The 17,473-nt window shown below is 51.9% G+C and overlaps 2 protein-coding genes across 2 annotated transcripts in view; one reads left to right on the top strand and one right to left on the bottom strand.

Moving 5' to 3' along the window:
- Mast1 (microtubule associated serine/threonine kinase 1) overlaps positions 1–14,135 on the top strand; it is a 25,591-nt gene extending 11,456 nt beyond the window's left edge. Inside the window, exons 8-26 of the mRNA XM_021169349.2 lie at positions 539–640; positions 718–850; positions 917–984; positions 2,120–2,205; positions 2,295–2,503; positions 4,196–4,334; positions 4,442–4,574; positions 4,712–4,877; positions 4,958–5,059; positions 5,179–5,301; positions 7,061–7,170; positions 7,609–7,787; positions 7,864–8,111; positions 9,327–9,533; positions 9,716–9,945; positions 10,301–10,423; positions 10,513–10,649; positions 12,533–12,720; positions 12,799–14,135. Of these exons, the coding sequence (XP_021025008.1) occupies positions 539–640; positions 718–850; positions 917–984; positions 2,120–2,205; positions 2,295–2,503; positions 4,196–4,334; positions 4,442–4,574; positions 4,712–4,877; positions 4,958–5,059; positions 5,179–5,301; positions 7,061–7,170; positions 7,609–7,787; positions 7,864–8,111; positions 9,327–9,533; positions 9,716–9,945; positions 10,301–10,423; positions 10,513–10,649; positions 12,533–12,720; positions 12,799–14,054 (3,939 nt within the window). The 3' untranslated portion in view covers positions 14,055–14,135. The remainder of the gene's footprint in view (positions 1–538; positions 641–717; positions 851–916; positions 985–2,119; positions 2,206–2,294; positions 2,504–4,195; positions 4,335–4,441; positions 4,575–4,711; positions 4,878–4,957; positions 5,060–5,178; positions 5,302–7,060; positions 7,171–7,608; positions 7,788–7,863; positions 8,112–9,326; positions 9,534–9,715; positions 9,946–10,300; positions 10,424–10,512; positions 10,650–12,532; positions 12,721–12,798) is intronic.
- Dnase2 (deoxyribonuclease 2, lysosomal) lies at positions 14,112–17,473 on the bottom strand. Its single transcript, XM_021169351.2, has 6 exons — positions 17,164–17,473; positions 16,889–17,066; positions 16,716–16,794; positions 16,361–16,525; positions 16,082–16,279; positions 14,112–15,366 (listed from the first exon to the last, which is right to left on the bottom strand). The coding sequence occupies exons 1-6, from the start codon at positions 17,256–17,258 to the stop codon at positions 15,020–15,022; spliced, it is 1,062 nt and encodes a 353-aa protein (XP_021025010.1). The 5' UTR covers positions 17,259–17,473; the 3' UTR covers positions 14,112–15,019.

Genomic DNA, 17,473 nt, shown 5'->3' with positions numbered 1-17,473 from the left:
GAGCCACATCTATGGCTCCAAGCTGTGTGCCTCATTTACTTTAGTAAGCATCACCGTGGAGGAATGATAGGGATGGTGATCCCTTTCCGCCTACAATAGGAGACAACCCACTCCTCTCAGAAGTTGTCCTGTGGGTTCCACACATGCACCATGACACACACATTCCTGCACTCATACATGTTACACATCAACAACAACAACAATAATAAATAGCTGGACAGTGGTGGCCCACGCCTTTAATCCCAGCACTTGGGAGAGGCAGGCAGATCTCTGAGTTTGAGGCCAGCCTGGCCAACAGAGTGAGTTCCAGGACAGCCAGGGCTATACAGAGAAACCCTGTCTCGAAAAAACATTAATAATAATAATAATCCACTATTTTGGAGAGGGTCTTCCTTGCTTACTTACTGGCACCCACAGTCCTCTTCTGTAAATGAGACACCAGGAACACCTCGGGCTCTGTGCATCCCCAGGGTCTGGGAAAGCAGCCAGGATGAGCAGTTGACCTGTGAGCCCCATTTCCCCATTTACTCCACTCCAGGCTTATGAACGCTCGGAGAGCTTGGAGGTAGCCTTCGTCACTCAGCTGGTGAAGAAACTTCTCATAATCATCTCTCGCCCTGCAAGGCTTCTGGAGTGCCTGGTGAGGGGCGCCTCGGGAGTGTGGGGGATGGGGCAGCCCTCAGTGGGCACAGCAAGCTGAGCCCATCCCTGCCCTAGGAATTCAACCCAGAAGAGTTCTACCACCTTCTGGAGGCAGCCGAGGGACACGCCAAGGAGGGTCACCTGGTCAAAACTGACATCCCCCGATACATCATCCGACAGCTGGGCCTCACTCGGGACCCCTTTCCAGGTGTGTGAGGGGCCTGAGGGGGCGGGCTGAGCAGCAGGACAGTCACTCACACCCACCTCCTTGTAGATGTGGTGCGCCTGGAGGAGCAGGACAGCGGGGGCTCCAACACTCCAGAGCAAGACGACACATCTGAGGTAAGCTGTGGCCAAGGCCTGGTGCTCAGGCCAGCCAGGGCCCATCTGCCTCAGGCTGAGTGCCAGTGTCTTGGTTCCACACTCTGAGCCTCAGTTTCACCATCTGTACACTAGCTCTTTCTCCCTGAGTTGCGTGTGTGTGTGTGTGCGTGTGTGTGTGTGTGTGTGTGTGTGTGTGTGTGTGTGTGTTTGTATGTGTTGATAGAGTGGGACCCAGAGCTTTATTCGAGTTAAGTGCTCCACAGAGCTACGTCCTCAGGCTTGTTGTTACTCTAGCATTAATTTGTTTATTAATTAATATTTGTGTGCACATCTGTGTGTGGGTGCAGATGGGTGGGAGTGTCCAAGAAGGCCAGCAGAGGGCATCAGATCCCCTGGAGCTGGAGTGACAGGCAGGTGTGAGCCACTTGGCACTCTTATCTGAGGAGCCATCCCTTCAGCATGTGTGTGTGTGTGTGTGTGTGTGTGTGTGTGTGTGTGTGTGTGCTCTCGTACACAGGTGGAAATCAGAGATGGTATCTAGTGTCTTCCTCAATTGCTCTAGGTCATGTTTTTTGAAAAAAGATATCTCACTGGAGCCGGGCGTGGTGGTGCACACCTTTAATCGCAACACTTGGGAGGCAGAGGCAGGCGGATTTTTGAGTTCCAGGCCAGCCTAGTCTACAGAGTGAGTTCCAGGACAGCCAGGGCTACAGAGAGAAACCCTGTGTCGAAAAACCAAAAAAACAAACAAAAAAAAAGTCCTGTTACATTTATTTATATATATTATGTGTACGTGTGTCGAGATCAGAAGACAACTTGAAAAAGCCAGCTTTCTCCATCTACAAGTTTATCCTGGAGATTGAACTCAGGCTGTCAAATTTAGTGGCAAGCAAGCCCCTTTACCCACTGAGCCACCTTGCCAGCTGCCAACTTCTAGGAACATTTCATACATGTGCGACTAACCATTTTTGTAGGTTTCCTATCTTTCCTAAAAGCAGAAGTTGGAAATATGACAGCTGAGAATATTTGGGTTCAAGTGTTCTCTTTTCTCACTGTGCAAACCGGAGAAAGGAGTTTTTACTCCCTTCCAGTCGTCAGTTTCCCCATATGTAAAGTGGTGATGGTGGTGGTGGTCTTGCACTTTCCCCTGCAGGGTCGCAGCAGCACCTCCAAGGCCAAGAAACCTCCCGGTGAAAGCGACTTTGACACTATCAAGCTCATTAGCAATGGTGCCTACGGGTGAGCCACCCGGGGCTCTGGCGGGGGGAGGGTGGCGGAGGCCGGGTGTCTCGGAGGTGATGGCCGGTCCTCGCTCTCTTCCCCCGCAGGGCCGTTTACTTGGTGCGACACCGGGACACGAGGCAGCGTTTCGCCATGAAGAAGATCAACAAACAGAACCTGATCCTGCGCAACCAGATCCAGCAGGCGTTCGTGGAGCGCGACATCCTCACGTTTGCAGAGAACCCATTTGTGGTCGGCATGTTCTGCTCCTTTGAGACCCGGCGCCACCTTTGCATGGTCATGGAGTATGTGGAAGGTATGGCCATATTTGGGCGCCGCTGCACCAGTCAATGCATCTGGGTCACACACTTGACCCAGGGTCACCCTATCCGATCAATGTGTTTGCTATCCCAACTGTTTGCTATCCTGTCCTTGATGTCTGCCTACTCTGCCCATGGTTTATTCGGTATAATTCTTGTTTTAAGACAGGGTCTCAGTATGTAGCCCAAGTTGGCCTCAAACTCTGGTCTTCTGTCTTCATGCTCCTGAGTGCTGAGGTTCATCAGGCTTATTTGTTAGCTGTGGGCTTTTCAGGTGGGCAGGGCTTACTTTTAAATCTTTCTTTTGTTTTTTTGTTTTTGTTTTTGTTTTGTTTTGGTTTTGGTTTTTTGGTGTTTTTTTTTTTTTTTCGAGACAGGGTTTCTCTGTGTTGCCCTGGCTGTCCTGAAACTCACTCTGTAGACCAGGCTGGCCTTGAACTCAGAAATCCACCTGCCTCTGCCTCCCGAGTGCTGGGATTAAAGGCATATGCCACCATGCCCAGCTATTTTTTTCCCATCTTAATGTACGGCTGAGCCATGTTGGAGTTCACACTCAAGGCCTTGTATGTGCTTGGCTTCAGCCCCAGCCATTTCATCTATCTTTTGGGGTGGGGGGGTGTTGATGTTTTTTATTTTTTGTTTGTTTTTCCAGACAGTGTTTCTCTGTATAGCCCTGGCTGTCCTGGAACTCACTTTGTAGAACAGGCTGGCCTTGAACTCAGAAATCAGCCTGCCTTTGCCTCCCGAGTGCTGGGATTAAATGTGTGAGCCACCACGCCCGGTTCATCTTTTTTTTTTTTTTTTTAATTTCATGTAGCAAGGAAACAGACGAACTTGTATGCTCTGCTGCCTTTAGGAATGGCTGCATCTAGGTGCTCTTACCAAGCCATTGGCTGTCACATAGCACTGCTTTCTCACATGACATGCATGTTGCCTCCTGATGCACCACAGTGTAGCTGCTCCCTCCTGATGCACCACAGTGTAGCTGTTCCCTCTGGATGCACTGTAGAGTAGCAAGGCTGCCGTCCACCCGATTGCACACTATGTTTAATGCTCATGTGAAAGGGCACAAAACTGTTGCATATTGACCTAGGTGGTTTGCCTTGAGTGACATCTACCCCTTTAAGAAAAGGAAAGAGCGGGTATCAGGCAAACTAAACTACGAATGTTGGACAGTGCCCTGGTTCAGTAGTAAAGCACCTATCTAGAATCCACTGGGGAGGGGCTGGGGGTGTGGCTCCACGCTGGAATTATCGCTGAGTATGCACAAGGGCCTGGATCCCATCTGCAGCTAAACAACATGTGGCTCACACTCCTCCTGGGTGGAAGCCAGCAACCCACACTTAAAAACCCTTGACCCTCAAGGATCAGTTGTCAAGAGGCCAAGAGTCATGCTTTCTTTGACTCTAAACAAAACTCACTATCATCGACTTCCTGTGTGACCAGACTTCTCTCTGAGTCCTTATGAAGTAAGTGGGTTGGGCATGCCAATTTCAGAGGGTGACTAATAACATGAGGTAAGCCTAGGAGAATGCAGCTCTTTCTGAGACTTGGGAAGGCTCCCATTTCTAGTTTTCCCCTTCTGCAAAATGGGTACAATGGAAGCAGAGAAACAGTGAATGTTGTGTGCTTGGCTTTGGGTTTGGAGTTGATTCTATCTTTACCTGAATCTCTTCCCTGGCTCTCAGGTGGTGACTGCGCCACTCTCCTCAAGAACATTGGGGCACTGCCTGTGGAGATGGCACGAATGTATTTTGCAGAAACAGTTCTAGCCCTTGAGTACTTACACAATTATGGCATTGTGCACCGTGACCTCAAGCCAGACAAGTGAGCTTTCGCCTTCTTTATTCCTCCCCCGTTGTTCCTTGGAAGACCCAGGGGTGAAGGGCAAGGAGCTCACTTCTGAAACCTGCTCTGTGTCCTTGTCCCTGAAGCCTCCTCATCACTTCCATGGGCCACATCAAGCTCACAGATTTTGGTCTCTCCAAGATGGGACTCATGAGCCTGACCACCAACTTATATGAAGGGCACATTGAGAAGGATGCCCGGGAGTTCCTGGACAAACAGGTGTGTGGCGGGCATGGGAGTCACCAAGGGTGGAGTGACCTGGAAGGACCTCAGGGGCCCAGGGCCTGGTGGGAGGGCACAGCTCTCCCTTGAGGCCCCTTCTGTGGCCAGGGCACAGGCTGACCACCTGCCCCCAGGTGTGTGGGACCCCAGAGTACATCGCACCCGAGGTCATCCTGCGCCAGGGCTACGGCAAGCCAGTGGACTGGTGGGCTATGGGGATCATTCTCTACGAGTTCCTGGTGGGCTGTGTGCCTTTCTTCGGGGATACCCCAGAAGAGCTCTTTGGACAGGTCATCAGCGGTACGTGACTCCTAGGTGGGAGGTGGGACTATGGAAAGATGGGCAGCCTGGAGTGACCTCAGCTTCATTTTTCTTTGCAGATGACATACTGTGGCCTGAAGGGGACGAGGCCCTGCCCACAGATGCACAGCTTCTAATATCTAGCCTCTTGCAGACCAACCCCCTGGTCCGGCTTGGGGCAGGTAAGAGGCCTTCTGCAAAGACAGCTGAGACGGGAGCAGGTTGCTGTCCCAGCTTGAGCTGAGGCCTGGGGCAGTAATTGGGCGGGCTGCCAGGTACCTTTCTCATCTTCTGTCCATAGGTGGTGCTTTTGAGGTGAAGCAGCATAGTTTCTTCCGAGACCTAGACTGGACAGGGCTACTGCGGCAGAAGGCAGAGTTCATCCCCCACCTAGAGTCAGAAGATGACACCAGCTACTTTGACAGTGAGTTGGGGGTAGGGAGAGACACAATGCCAGGTCCGAGTAGAGAATGGGATCCAGAGAGAGGGCCCACAGTGAGGACTGGGATGGAGCCTGGCTAAGGGTATGTGGGGATAAAAAGGCTGATTCTGGTCAGGCCAGGTGGTCCAGGCCTGTCATCCCAGAGACTAAGAAGTCATGGCTTTCTAGACTACACAGAGAATTCAAGGCCAGCCTAAGCAACTTAGTGGGACCCCATTTTAAAATAAAAAGTGAGTCTGGGCGCCATGGTCCTCTACCCCTGCGTGGTGTATAACCGTGGGCCCGAGAGCACTCTTGAATAAAAATCCTCATGCAGTTTGCAGAAAAAAAAAAAAAGTGAGTCTGGACATTGTGGCTGATGTCTGTTATCCCAGTACTTAGGAGGAATTCAAGGTCAGCCTCAACTACCTAACAAGTTCAAGGCTGCCTTGGTTATAGTAAAGTGTTTTAAAGTTGGGCATGGTGGTACATGACTTTAATCCCAGCTCTTGGAAAACAGATGCAGGCATATCTCTGTGAGCTCCAGGCTGAGACTCTATCAAAATGGGTGTTGGTGCTGGAGAGCTGGCTGCTCTTTCTAGAAGACCTGGGTTTCAGTTCCTAGCATTCACATTCTCAGTCACAAACACAGTAACTCCAGTTCTAGAGGACCCAACACTCACATCCGACCATCATGGACATGCGGCATGAGAGTGGTACAGAGATAGACACGGCAGAACATGCACACACTTTAAAACAAAATAGAAATAACAAAAGCCGTAAAGAAGGTTTGGTTCAAGAGCCCTTGCTGCTCCCGGGATGACACAGACTCTGTTCCCATGCCAGAGGGTGGAGGTTGAGTGTGAGCCGGGGGTATTCAAAAACATGTGTAACTGCAGATTCAGAGGACCCAGTGCCTCACTCTCCCCAGGCACCTACACTCAAGCTGTGTTCTGGTGTGTGCACACAGGCGCGCATGCACGTGTACACACACACGTGCACGCATGCACGTGTACACACACCGTGCACACAGATACACACATTTATACAATTAAAACGAAAAGGTAAAGAGGGAAGCTGGTTAGGGATACAGCCCAGGGTTAGCGCTTGCTTAGTATGGGAGAGAACCTGGTTTCAAGTCTCAGTAAGGTTGAAAAAAAAAAAAAAGATAAGAGACAACACCCAAACTGCCTTTGGGAACAATGATGCTTGTGCTAAAAACAAGACAAGGATGAGCTTTGCATGTTGGTACACCCCTTTAATCCCAGCACTCGGGAGGCAGAGGCAGGCGGATTTCTGAGTTCGAGGCCAGCCTGGTCTACAGAGTGAGTTCCAGGACAGCCAGGGCTATACAGAAAAACCCTGTTTCAAAAAAAAAAAAAAAAAAAAAACCAAACCAAACCAACCAACCAACAACAACAACAAAAAAAACAAACAAACAAACAAAAAAAAAAAAACCTAAAAGCACCGGGCAAGAGGACTTCGGTAGGGGACAGGGGTGGAGGCTCAACATGGGAGAACTGTCATGTTGGGTCTTGGCTTTTGTTAGATGATAGGACTGCGACTAAGAAGGGGCAAAACCTACAGCAGCCTGAGGTGGAGCCAGGGTGCAGGGTGCTGTAAACTCATCTGGCATTGTAGCAAATCCAGAACTCTGGGCGGAGATTTGAAGAATGGGGGAGGGGGGAAGGGAAAGTCTAGGGAAGAGGGTGTGGCGAGGACATGGGTTTGGCTGGGCTCTGAGGAGGCGGCGGTTCTCCAGCCCGCTCCGACAGGTATCACCATGTGAACTCCTATGATGAGGACGACACCACCGAAGAGGAGCCCGTGGAGATCCGCCAATTCTCCTCCTGCTCACCGCGCTTCAGCAAGGTGCGCCGAGCGGGACTTGAGCCTAGAAGGTCTTTGGGCACTAATGTCCCAGGCATCTGAGGTCTCAGTTTGGAAAGTTAGAGAGAGGTTGGGAACTAGAGAGTTGAGAGGTCTTGTTTGGAGGACGAGTTGGAGTTGGCATTTGGATTGGCGTGAGAGTAGGGGAGGGCCAAAGCTGTGCAAAGCCTTAGCAGTACTGAGCAACTGGAAGGATGCCTGGTCCAGCCCGGAGACGTATACATAGGAATTAGGGAAGGCCTATAAAACCGGGCTAAGTAGAGCAAGGCAGGCTTAACTTTGCATGAGGTCTCTTGAAGGTGCAGAGAATTGTAGAATTGAGCAGGCAGAAGACAGAGCGCGGTTTGCGCCCTCCGGTTGCAGAAAACTGATTGGCTCCCGTGCGAAGGCGTACTCAAGCACCTCCCACTCTGCTCTTAGGTGTACAGCAGTATGGAGCAGCTGTCTCAGCACGAGCCTAAGACCCCCGTCTCAGCATCTGGGGCCAGCAAGCGGGACCCAAGCGCTAAGGGCCCGGAGGAGAAAGTGGCCGGCAAGAGGGAGGGACTGGGTGGCCTGACTCTGCGTGAGAAGACCTGGAGAGGGGGCTCTCCAGAGATGTAAGCAGAGCTATAGAGGGGCTCGAGGGCGGGGCCAAATGGGAGTGTTCCTGCTGATCTGGTTTTCTCCGTGCAGTAAGCGCTTCTCAGCGTCTGAAGCCAGTTTTCTGGAAGGAGAGGCCAGTCCCCCGCTGGGAGCGCGCAGACGTTTCTCAGCACTGCTGGAGCCCAGCCGCTTCACTGCCCCTCAAGAGGATGAAGATGAGGCTCGACTCCGCAGACCTCCTCGACCCAGCTCCGATCCCCCTAGCTCACTGGACACACGCGTCCCCAAAGAGGCAGTTCAAGGAGAGGGCACGTCCACCCCCGGGGAACCCGAGGCCAGTGAGTGCCTTCTCTAGCCTTTTCCCAGTTCCACGGGCGATCTATTGAGCATCCTTTAAATGTATATAGTACAGTTTATGCAAGACCTCACGCGCTATTCATGCACCTATCTGTGAGTATTACCACTGAGAAGGCCTGCAGGGGTCGGGGAGGCTCAGGGGCAGAGCCCCTGCCTAGAATCGTCCTGTGGAGGACCTGAGGGCGTGGCTTAACACCCAGAATTTAGATTTCTCTGTCTATCTCTATCTCTCTGTGTCTTTCTCTCTCTGGAGCACCCAGGGTTTGGAGAGATACCCCAGTGGTTAAAAGCACTTGCTGCTCTTTCAGAGAATGCAGGTTTGGTTCCAGAACCCACAGAGTGGCTTTCAATCATTCATAGCTCCAGTTTCAGGGAATCCGACACCCTCTTCTGACATTGCAGACACTACACATACGACGCATATACATACATGCAGGCAAAACACTCACTCATAAAAATAAATATAAGCCGGGCGTGGTGGTGCACTCGGGAGGCAGAGGCAGGTGGATTTCTGAGTTCGAGGCCAGCCTGGTCTACAAAGTGAGTTTCAGGACAGCTAGGGCTATACAGAGAAACCCTGTCTTGAAAGACCATAAATTGTCAGGAGACACAGAATGAAAGGCTGAGAGTGTGGTCTGGAGATAAGAAGCAATGAAACCTCAACATGAGAGGGTTGGATAGAGATGGACTGCAGTGGACTAACTCTAACTTTCAGGGACACAGACACACAAAAGAACTACTTTTTTTTTTCCTACTGTAACTGAGTATCATAGACTTTGTAGTTTATATATAATAAAAACCTACTCAACTCCTGGCAAAAAAAAAAAAAAAAAAAAAAAACAAGAAAAAAAAAAAAAAAGACCATAAATAAATAAATAAATAAGAGCACTAAACCAAGAGTGGTGGCACACACGGTAGCCCCTCATTTCGGAGGTCACCTCTCTTGAGTTTGAGGTCAGCCTGGTCTACATAGAGAGTTCTAGAATAGGCAGGACTACATCCTGAGACCCTGTCTACAAACAAACAAACAAAAGAACACTCACTGTTCTAGGCTGGCATTTGGCCAAACTGAAGGGTAGTGATGCTTTCCCTGTGCCAGAGGTTATGTCACAGGTATTTGTGACCTGCTCTGTGAAGTTCAAGGAATAATAACAGCACATGAAAGTCCCTGACCTGATAGCTCTTGTCCTTTGCAGCTGAACGCTCACATCCAGGTGACCTCGGCCCACCCTCCAAGGATGGAGACCCATCAGGCCCTAGGGCCACCAACGACCTGGTTTTGCGAAGGGCAAGGCACCAGCAGCTGTCTGGGGACCTTGCTGTGGAGAAGCGACCGTCTCGAACTGGGGGCAAAGTTATCAAGTCGGCTTCAGCTACAGCCTTGTCAGTCATGATTCCTGCAGGTGAAGTGGGGCACCACACACCAGGGAAGAGGGGCTCCCTGCAATTGTGGCAGGAAGGTTGTTTGGCCTCAGGGTGGAGTAATGAAGAACCTGCTCTGGGGCTTTAGGAGCAAGGAGCAGATCCTGGGACAGGAGTGTGAGGTTTGCCCTTATCTCTAACCATCGTGGTTTTGTGCCTGCAGTGGACCCACATGGAGGCTCACCCCTGGCTAGTCCCATGTCCCCTCGATCTCTCTCCTCCAATCCATCCTCACGGGACTCTTCGCCTAGCCGAGACTACTCACCAGCTGTCAGTGGACTCCGTTCGCCCATTACCATCCAACGCTCAGGCAAGAAATATGGGTTTACACTGCGAGCCATCCGTGTCTACATGGGCGACTCCGATGTCTACAGTGTTCACCACATTGTTTGGGTGAGTCTCATAGGCTCATAGTCTCACAGCAGTTACAAAGCCAAAATGGTCCGAAGATACAAAAGGTCTTTGGTTAAAGATAGCCAAGAGAGGGGGTGGGGCCATAAGTAGCTTATCCTTCTACCAATGGGCGGTATTAGAGTGGGAGGTGCGCAGACAATGAATGAGGGGGGAAAGGAGCCTTGGGGTGCACAGTGCAGTTTGGATGAGATTTCTCTTTCCAGTTAGTTCTCCAACCTCAAGTTATTCATCTATGCAAAAAGGAGACGAGTTATTACCACTTCATAAAAAGTTAGCGCAAGAAAACGTGGATCTGTCCGAACAATCTTTCAATGATGACTCTGTTGGTTTACAGCACGTGGAGGAAGGAGGCCCAGCCCAAGAGGCAGGGCTCTGTGCTGGGGACCTCATCACTCACGTGAATGGTGAGCCCGTGCACGGTACGGTGCATCCTGAGGTAGTAGAGCTGATCCTGAAGGTGAATGTAGGGGATGGGCTTCGATGGGTGGGGGGTGTGGACCAGGACCCAGCAGCCACTAACAAATGAGTTACCCTCCCTTCTCCCAGAGCGGCAACAAAGTAGCTGTGACCACCACACCCTTTGAAAACACTTCCATCCGGATTGGGCCTGCCAGGCGCAGCAGTTATAAAGCCAAAATGGCCCGAAGGAACAAAAGGCCTTCGGCTAAAGACGGCCAGGAGAGGTGGGTGGGGCCATAATAGCTTATCCTTCTACCAATGGGCGGTGTTAGAGTGGGAGGTGCGCAGACAAGTACCTTAGGGAAAAGAGCAGTATGGGGGTGGGGTGGGGAGCGGAAGGTTGGGAAAGTGGGAGGAGCCAAGAAAGGAAACTATTTTAAAGCATTTTGAGTGAGCCCTTGAGCAGGTTAGACTTGTTTCAACAGGAGTAGGAAGGAGCTGAGATAAAAGCTGGGCAAGGTGGTGCGTGCCTTCAGTTCCAACAGTCCCTAGTCCTCAAGGTTCAACAACATTCCACTCTACTGTTTAAAAACAAACAAACAAATAAAATAGCTGGTGAGGTGGTGGAGTCAGGCAGAGCTCTTGAGTTTCAAGGCCAGTCTGGTTTATAAAGTGAGTTTGTAAACAGTCAGGGCTAAGTCTATAAAGTGATTTTGAAGACAGGGCTATGTAGAGAGAAGCTGTCTCAAAGAACCAAAACAAAAGGTTTCTACCAAGTAAGACTGTCCCATGTGGGATACAATCAAGCAGACCAATTGGGTACCTCTGTAATTCCAGCGCTTGGGAGGTTGAGACAAGAGTAACGCGGGATTTTGTTAAAGGCCGGTGTGGACCTATGTAGTAAGGAAAAAAGACAAGAAACACAGCCAGATAGTTTTTAATGATGTAGGCGTGTTACTACAAATGCATCTTTACTTTCAGGATTTCTATCAGTGAATTTGCACAACTCACCTATGAGGATTCTAGACCATATAACCATATGGGAGTTACGTAGTGTGGGTATTTGGAAATGGTTATATATGGGGCATGACTGTAATTTCTTCTCTCATAGATTGGAAGAGTTAAGGGGGAGGGTGTGTGTGTGTGAGTGTGTGTGAGTGAACCCAGATCTTCATACCACCGAACCACCTCTCCAGATGAAAGAGAAAAGGCTTATTTATTTTAATTTTAAAAATATTTTAATTATGTATAGGTTTGTGTCTGATTGTGGATGAGCCTCTGAAGGCCAGAAGAGGGTATCGGTTGGATTGCCTAGATGCTAGAGTTACAGGCATCGTGAGTCAGCCGAGCGTCTAACAGAGGCGCTCAAGAGCAATATACCCTCTTAACCAACTGTCCATGGCTCCAGCCCCAAGAGAGCAGCTTTGTTTTAGTTTTTATTGTTTTAAATTTGTATTAGCATTTTGATTGCTTCTGTTTATGTGTACTCCATGTGTGCCTGATGCCTGCAGAGGCCAGAAGGGGGCGCCAGATTCTTTGGAACTAGAGTTAACAGGGGTTGTTAGATGTCACACACATGCTGAAAAGCCAATTCTGGTCCTCTGGGAGAGCAGCCACTGTTCTTAACTGCTGACTCATCTCTCTAGCCCCAGAGACAAAGGGCCGCATGCCTTTAATCCTTGAAGAAGCAGGGTGATCTCTGTGAGTGCAGAGCCAGTCCTGTCTATACAAAGAGTTCTAGGGTAGCCTGAAGTACATAGTGACCCTGTCTGTGAGAGAGACAGAACACAGGGGGCAGGGCGGGGGGGAAGGAGAGAGAGAGATTTGACCAGGACTTGTGTGCTGATTTCAAGAAAGGAAGTGAACTAACCTGTAAAGTGGGCTTGCAGGGGAAAGGAGTGTAGCTAGATGTTTGGGAGGGGCCAGAAGAAGAGGAGGGTTTTTTTTGGATGGGCTTTCTTGCATTGTACCGTAGCCAGAAAAAGAGAAGGCACGGTCAAGCAGAACTGAGCAGAACTCTAGTTCTGCTTTGATAAACGGGTTGTAGGGAAAGGGGAAATGTTAGAAAGAGGTAGGAGGTTACTGCCCAGTCTAGAACCGGGGTGGGGGTTGGGGGGACCCAGAGCTCCGGAGTTAAGACAAATACCTTTCGGTATTTGTCCTCCAGCAAGAAGCGGAGCTCTCTCTTTCGGAAGATCACAAAGCAGTCGAACCTGCTGCACACTAGTCGATCGCTGTCCTCTCTGAACCGGTCCTTGTCGTCCAGCGACAGTCTTCCGGGCTCGCCCACGCACGGACTACCCGCACGCTCGCCCACACATAGCTATCGCTCTACACCTGACTCCGCCTACCTAGGTATGTTCTGCGCCTGCGCGGGGTAGGGGACTAGGGCATTGAGGTGCTCAGAATGTTTGCACCTTCTCTGGCCTGCAGGTGCCTCGTCACAGAGTAGCTCGCCAGCTTCCAGCACGCCTAATTCCCCCGCCTCATCCGCCTCGCACCACATCAGGCCCAGCACCCTACACGGGCTGTCACCGAAACTACACCGCCAGTACCGCTCAGCGCGCTGTAAATCGGCTGGCAACATCCCGCTGTCACCTCTAGCGCACACACCATCCCCGACGCAGGCGTCGCCGCCACCGCTGCCAGGCCACACGGTGGGCAGCTCACATACCACGCAGAGCTTCCCTGCCAAACTACACTCATCGCCACCTGTCGTGCGCCCGCGCCCCAAAAGTGCAGAGCCACCACGCTCGCCGTTGCTCAAGCGCGTGCAGTCAGCGGAGAAACTAGGGGCTTCGCTGGGAGCAGACAAGAAGGGCGCACTGCGCAAACACAGCCTGGAAGTGGGACACCCTGATTTCCGAAAAGACTTCCATGGTGAGCTGGCGCTGCATAGCCTCGCTGAGTCCGATGGTGAGACGCCTCCTATTGAGGGTCCTGGGGCGACCCGGCAGGTCGCCGTGCGACGCCTGGGTCGCCAGGAATCACCCCTAAGCTTGGGCGCGGACCCCTTGCTACCCGATGGTGTCCAGAGACCTATGGCGTCAAGCAAGGAGGATTCCGCGGGAGGTACAGAGGCTTGCACCCCACCTCGCGCGACAACCCCTGGGAGCCGGACCCTGGAGCGTGACTTGGGCTGCACAAGGCACCAGAGCGTGCAGACTGAGGATGGCCCAGGTGGGGTGGCCAGGGCCCTGGCCAAGGCAGCGCTAAGTCCAGTGCAGGAACATGAGACAGGCCGGCGCAGTAGCTCCGGTGAGGCAGGCACACCCCCGGTGCCCATTGTTGTAGAGCCTGCTCGGCCGGGGGTCAAGACCCAGGCACCCCAGCCTCTGGGCACAGACTCCAAGGGATTGAAGGAACCTGTAGCCCAGATGCCTCTGATGCCTGATGCCCCAAGGGGCAGGGAGCGCTGGGTGCTAGAGGAGGTGGAAGAGCGGACCACGCTAAGCGGACCTCGCTCTAAGCCCGCCTCCCCCAAACTCTCTCCTGACCCCCAGACTCCAACCCTAGTCCCAACAAAGAATGTACCCCGCAGTGCAGCTCCTTCAGTCCCACCTGCTTCCCTCATGGTCCCAGGCACCAAGCCTGAAGCAGGGTTGAACTCCCGGTGTCCTGCTGAAGCTGTGACTCCTGCAGGCCTCACCAAAACTGGGGCACCTAGCCCTGCATCTCTAGGTCCATAGCGGAGCAGGCTTTCGGTGCTGTGCTGTACAGATGCCTGTATACATATGTACACATATAAATAAAGTGCCCGTGCTGCCTGAGATTCCTGGGGTTCACACTTCCTCTCTGGACAGGAATGGCCCTTGGCTTCTCAGAAAATAAGAAGGTGGCTTTCATTGGGGCCTTCCTATGTCCCATCCACTGCCAATTCCACACATGGTAACAGCTTTTGTAAGGAAAAGGTGTCCCACCCCTGGTCTGTGTCTTGGGCTCCATCTTAAGAAAAAGGTTACCAGTCCCATGTACAGAGTTGGTATAACAACCTCTTAGAGACATGTTGTGATGCCCATTTTGCAACAGACAGCCAGAGGTTAAGGCACTGTTAAGGTCTCCAGTTAGGAAGGGACTGAAGTGGTATTAAGATTCATAGCTGGGACAGGGAGTGTGGCTCAGCAGCACGGTACTTGTGTCCCATGTGGTAGGCCCTGGGTTTAACCCAACAGACACACAAACAAATTCAAGTCAAAACTAGTTTCTTGAGTCTTGTCTTTCTTTCTTTCTTTCTTTCTTTCTTTCTTTCTTTCTTTCTCTCTTTTCTTCTTCTTTTCTTTGAGACAGGGTTTCTCTGTGTTGCCCTGACTCTCCTGGAACTCTCTGTAGACCAGGCTGGCCTGGAACTCAGGAGATCCACCTGAGCCGGGCAGTGGTGGCACATGCCTTTAATCCCAGCACTTGGGAGGCAGAGGCAGAGGCAGGCAGATTTCTGAGTTTGAGGCCAGCCTGGTCTACAGAGTGAGTTCCAGGACCGCCAAGGGTACACAGAGAAACCCTGTCTTGAAAAAACAGAGAGAGAGAGAGAGAGAGAGAGAGGAGAGAGGAGAGAGAGACCCACCTGCCTCTGCCTCCCAAGTGCTGGGTGAAGGCTAGTCCTTCCCCTACCTGGTTAGACTTCGGAGTCTTAGTCCTTTGCTCCGGTGGCCTTCAGTCAGCTCCCCTCTATACAGGGTTTCCAGTCTTTCACCAGGGACTGGAAGGCCTTCCAAAAGGAAGGCAGTTGGGTGCATACTGTGCCCCCACCTCGGTGTGTCTCTGCTTTGTTCCTATTCATGTCACCCACACAGGCCCAGGGCCCTTGAGGGGCCACACACCATTTGGAGTGGTCCTCTGTGGCACTGAAAGTTGGTCCAGATGGGCCAGGGAATCCTGTTTGAGTCACATCCAGAATTTGATGGGCTCCAGAGCAGTTGGAAGGCAGGATGCCTGGAGAATTTTGCCAGAACTGGACCTGTAGGTTGGTGCCAAGGGCTTCTGCCAACCATCCGGAGTACAGGTCTGCCGGGGAAGGAAGGATGAGGTGAGGGACACTGGTGCATTCCTCGGTACGGCTTCCTACTCAGCTCAAATGTCTACTTTTGGAATGACGTGAACCTAAACAGCCCCTATTAACAGGTCAGGTCACTCTTCAGGTTACACCTGCAGTCCTAACACTCAGAAGCTGGAATAAGAGGCTCCCAAATGGAGTCTAGCCTGGAATGTACAGAGAGGTCTTATACAAAAACATAGGCTGGGCATGGAGGCTCGAGCCTTTAAAGTCTGCGCTGAGACAGTAGAGGCAGATGGCTCTCTGAGAGTTCCAGACCAGTCAGGGATACACAGTGAGGGCCTGCCCCCGCCCCCAAAGGGAATCCTTACCAAACAATTGTGTGTTATTTCACAACCCACTAAGGGAACCCTTAATATCCTAATTTTTCAGATGAGCAAACAGGCTCAGGTCGTATCGTATATTACACATCCAGAAACCAACATTTGAACCTAGGTCTGTTGGCTGACTTCAAACTTCCATCTCAGCCCCCACAGTGCTGAGGTCACAGATATGTATCACCCGCCCAACCCGTCTGCTGGCTGTTTACTGCTCGTAGTTATTACTGTAATATGACTCCCAAAGACATCTGGGCTCTAAATGCGATTGCCCGCAGGCCTGGGGATATTAGGGACCCCCTTCTACAACGAAAGTGCTCTCCCCCCACCCCTCAACATCAAGGCTTACCATCTCCAAATTTTCCAAATTTGGCAAAGCTCTGGAAGGTGGCCCCAGCTTGGGAAGTGAGTATTACACTGCTATTCCAGGGCTCACGGAGGACATGGCGGTTCTTGATCACCGTCTCTAGGTCAGGTAATTTCTGAGCGAAGAAGCCTTCCAGCTTGTGGTCATAGACAAGGGGATAGGTGTAGGTTAGCTGCTTGCCTAAAAGACAAGGCGAGGGAGCCCTGTGAGACTGGTTCCTCAAAGGAGTTTGAGGCTTGGCTTTTCAGTGATTCAACTCACCAATCCTTGCAAACTGAGTGAACGGGAGGGACACACAGAGTAGGGTCTGGCCGAAGGTTTGAGCATTAGGAGGCCAGGTGTATGCACCAGAGGACGCAGGGGGTGGGAAGCGAGGCACGCTGTGGACCAGCCAGAAGCCCCCTTCTTGATCCAGGAGCAGGACACCTGAACCAGAAGGAAGAGGTCAAGCTAGCTCACCTGCAAGCAGGAACAGGGCCTCAAATGGCTGGGGTCTTAGGGCGGGAAACGGAGGTCAGTGGCAGGGCAAATCCCCACCCTTCATCAGGCCAAAGGTTAGTTAGGGTAAACTTTACAATTCAGGGAGGCTCCACGACCACCAGTCCAAGCCTCTCACCCTTCGTATGCCCATGGCCGGTAGAGTCCCGAGCTGAGCTGGATTTAGGAGGTTGGTCGTTGTAGAGTAGAAAGGCCAGCTAGGAGAATGCACAGAGGCTATGTAACTACCCTCCCTTCCCCGTGGGACCCACCACAGTGTCCCGGCCCGGGTTCCGACAGCACTCAAGTCACCTGGCTGGAGTTCTTTCGGTACAATGGCTGCAAGCTGCGGCCCACGGCTCCCTCCGAGCTGTTGATGTACCCTACACCGTCTTGCCAACCCTCGGAGTTCTGGTCCATGTATTTATACGTCAGACCCCTTGGAGTATCCCTAGACCCGCTGTGAGCCGGCAGCTTGTATACCACGAACCTGGAGGTCCGGGGAGAGAAGGAATCTGAGGTTTTGTGGATTCCCGCGCCGGTCCCCAGGCAGTGTGCGGGGGACAGTACCGCAACTACTTACTTACCAATCCACAGGCTGCCCGGAGTCCCCATAGCAGCTCAGGGCTTCGGCAGGGACCCACAGCAGCGCAGCCAGAAGCAGCGACCTCGGTGTTGCCATGAGGCGACAGCAATGGACTCTGAAAGACCCGGGTCAGCCGGGTCACGAGATTCAGATTAACTTCCCCTAAAAACCGAAGAGATCTGGGTCCCGGCTTCGCAAGGGTGGAGACGAAGCCCGCCAGGCCCGATACGGAGGCGGGGCTTCATATGAAGTTGTCCCACAAGCGGACCCAGCCCCCTCCAATGTCCGCCCCGCCCCGTCCTCCGGCTTCT

The sequence above is a fragment of the Mus caroli genome, chromosome 8, assembly GCF_900094665.2.
Source record: "Mus caroli chromosome 8, CAROLI_EIJ_v1.1, whole genome shotgun sequence".
NCBI classification, from domain to species: Eukaryota; Metazoa; Chordata; class Mammalia; order Rodentia; family Muridae; genus Mus; species Mus caroli.
The sequence above is the reverse complement of the archived record's forward strand: the minus strand, read 5'-3'. Positions and strand labels throughout refer to the sequence as shown.

Excerpts from the sequence above, each read along its gene's own strand:
- Dnase2 (XM_021169351.2), bottom strand. The coding sequence starts at position 17,258 with ATGGCAACACCGAGGTCGCTGCTTCTGGCTGCGCTGCTGTGGGTCCCT. Across the intron at positions 16,795-16,888 it reads ACCGAAAGAACTCCAGCCAG|CTGGCCTTTCTACTCTACAA; the intron begins GTGACTTGAGTG and ends GCATTCTCCTAG. Across the intron at positions 15,367-16,081 it reads ATTTGGAAAATTTGGAGATG|ACCTGTACTCCGGATGGTTG; the intron begins GTAAGCCTTGAT and ends CTTCCCCGGCAG.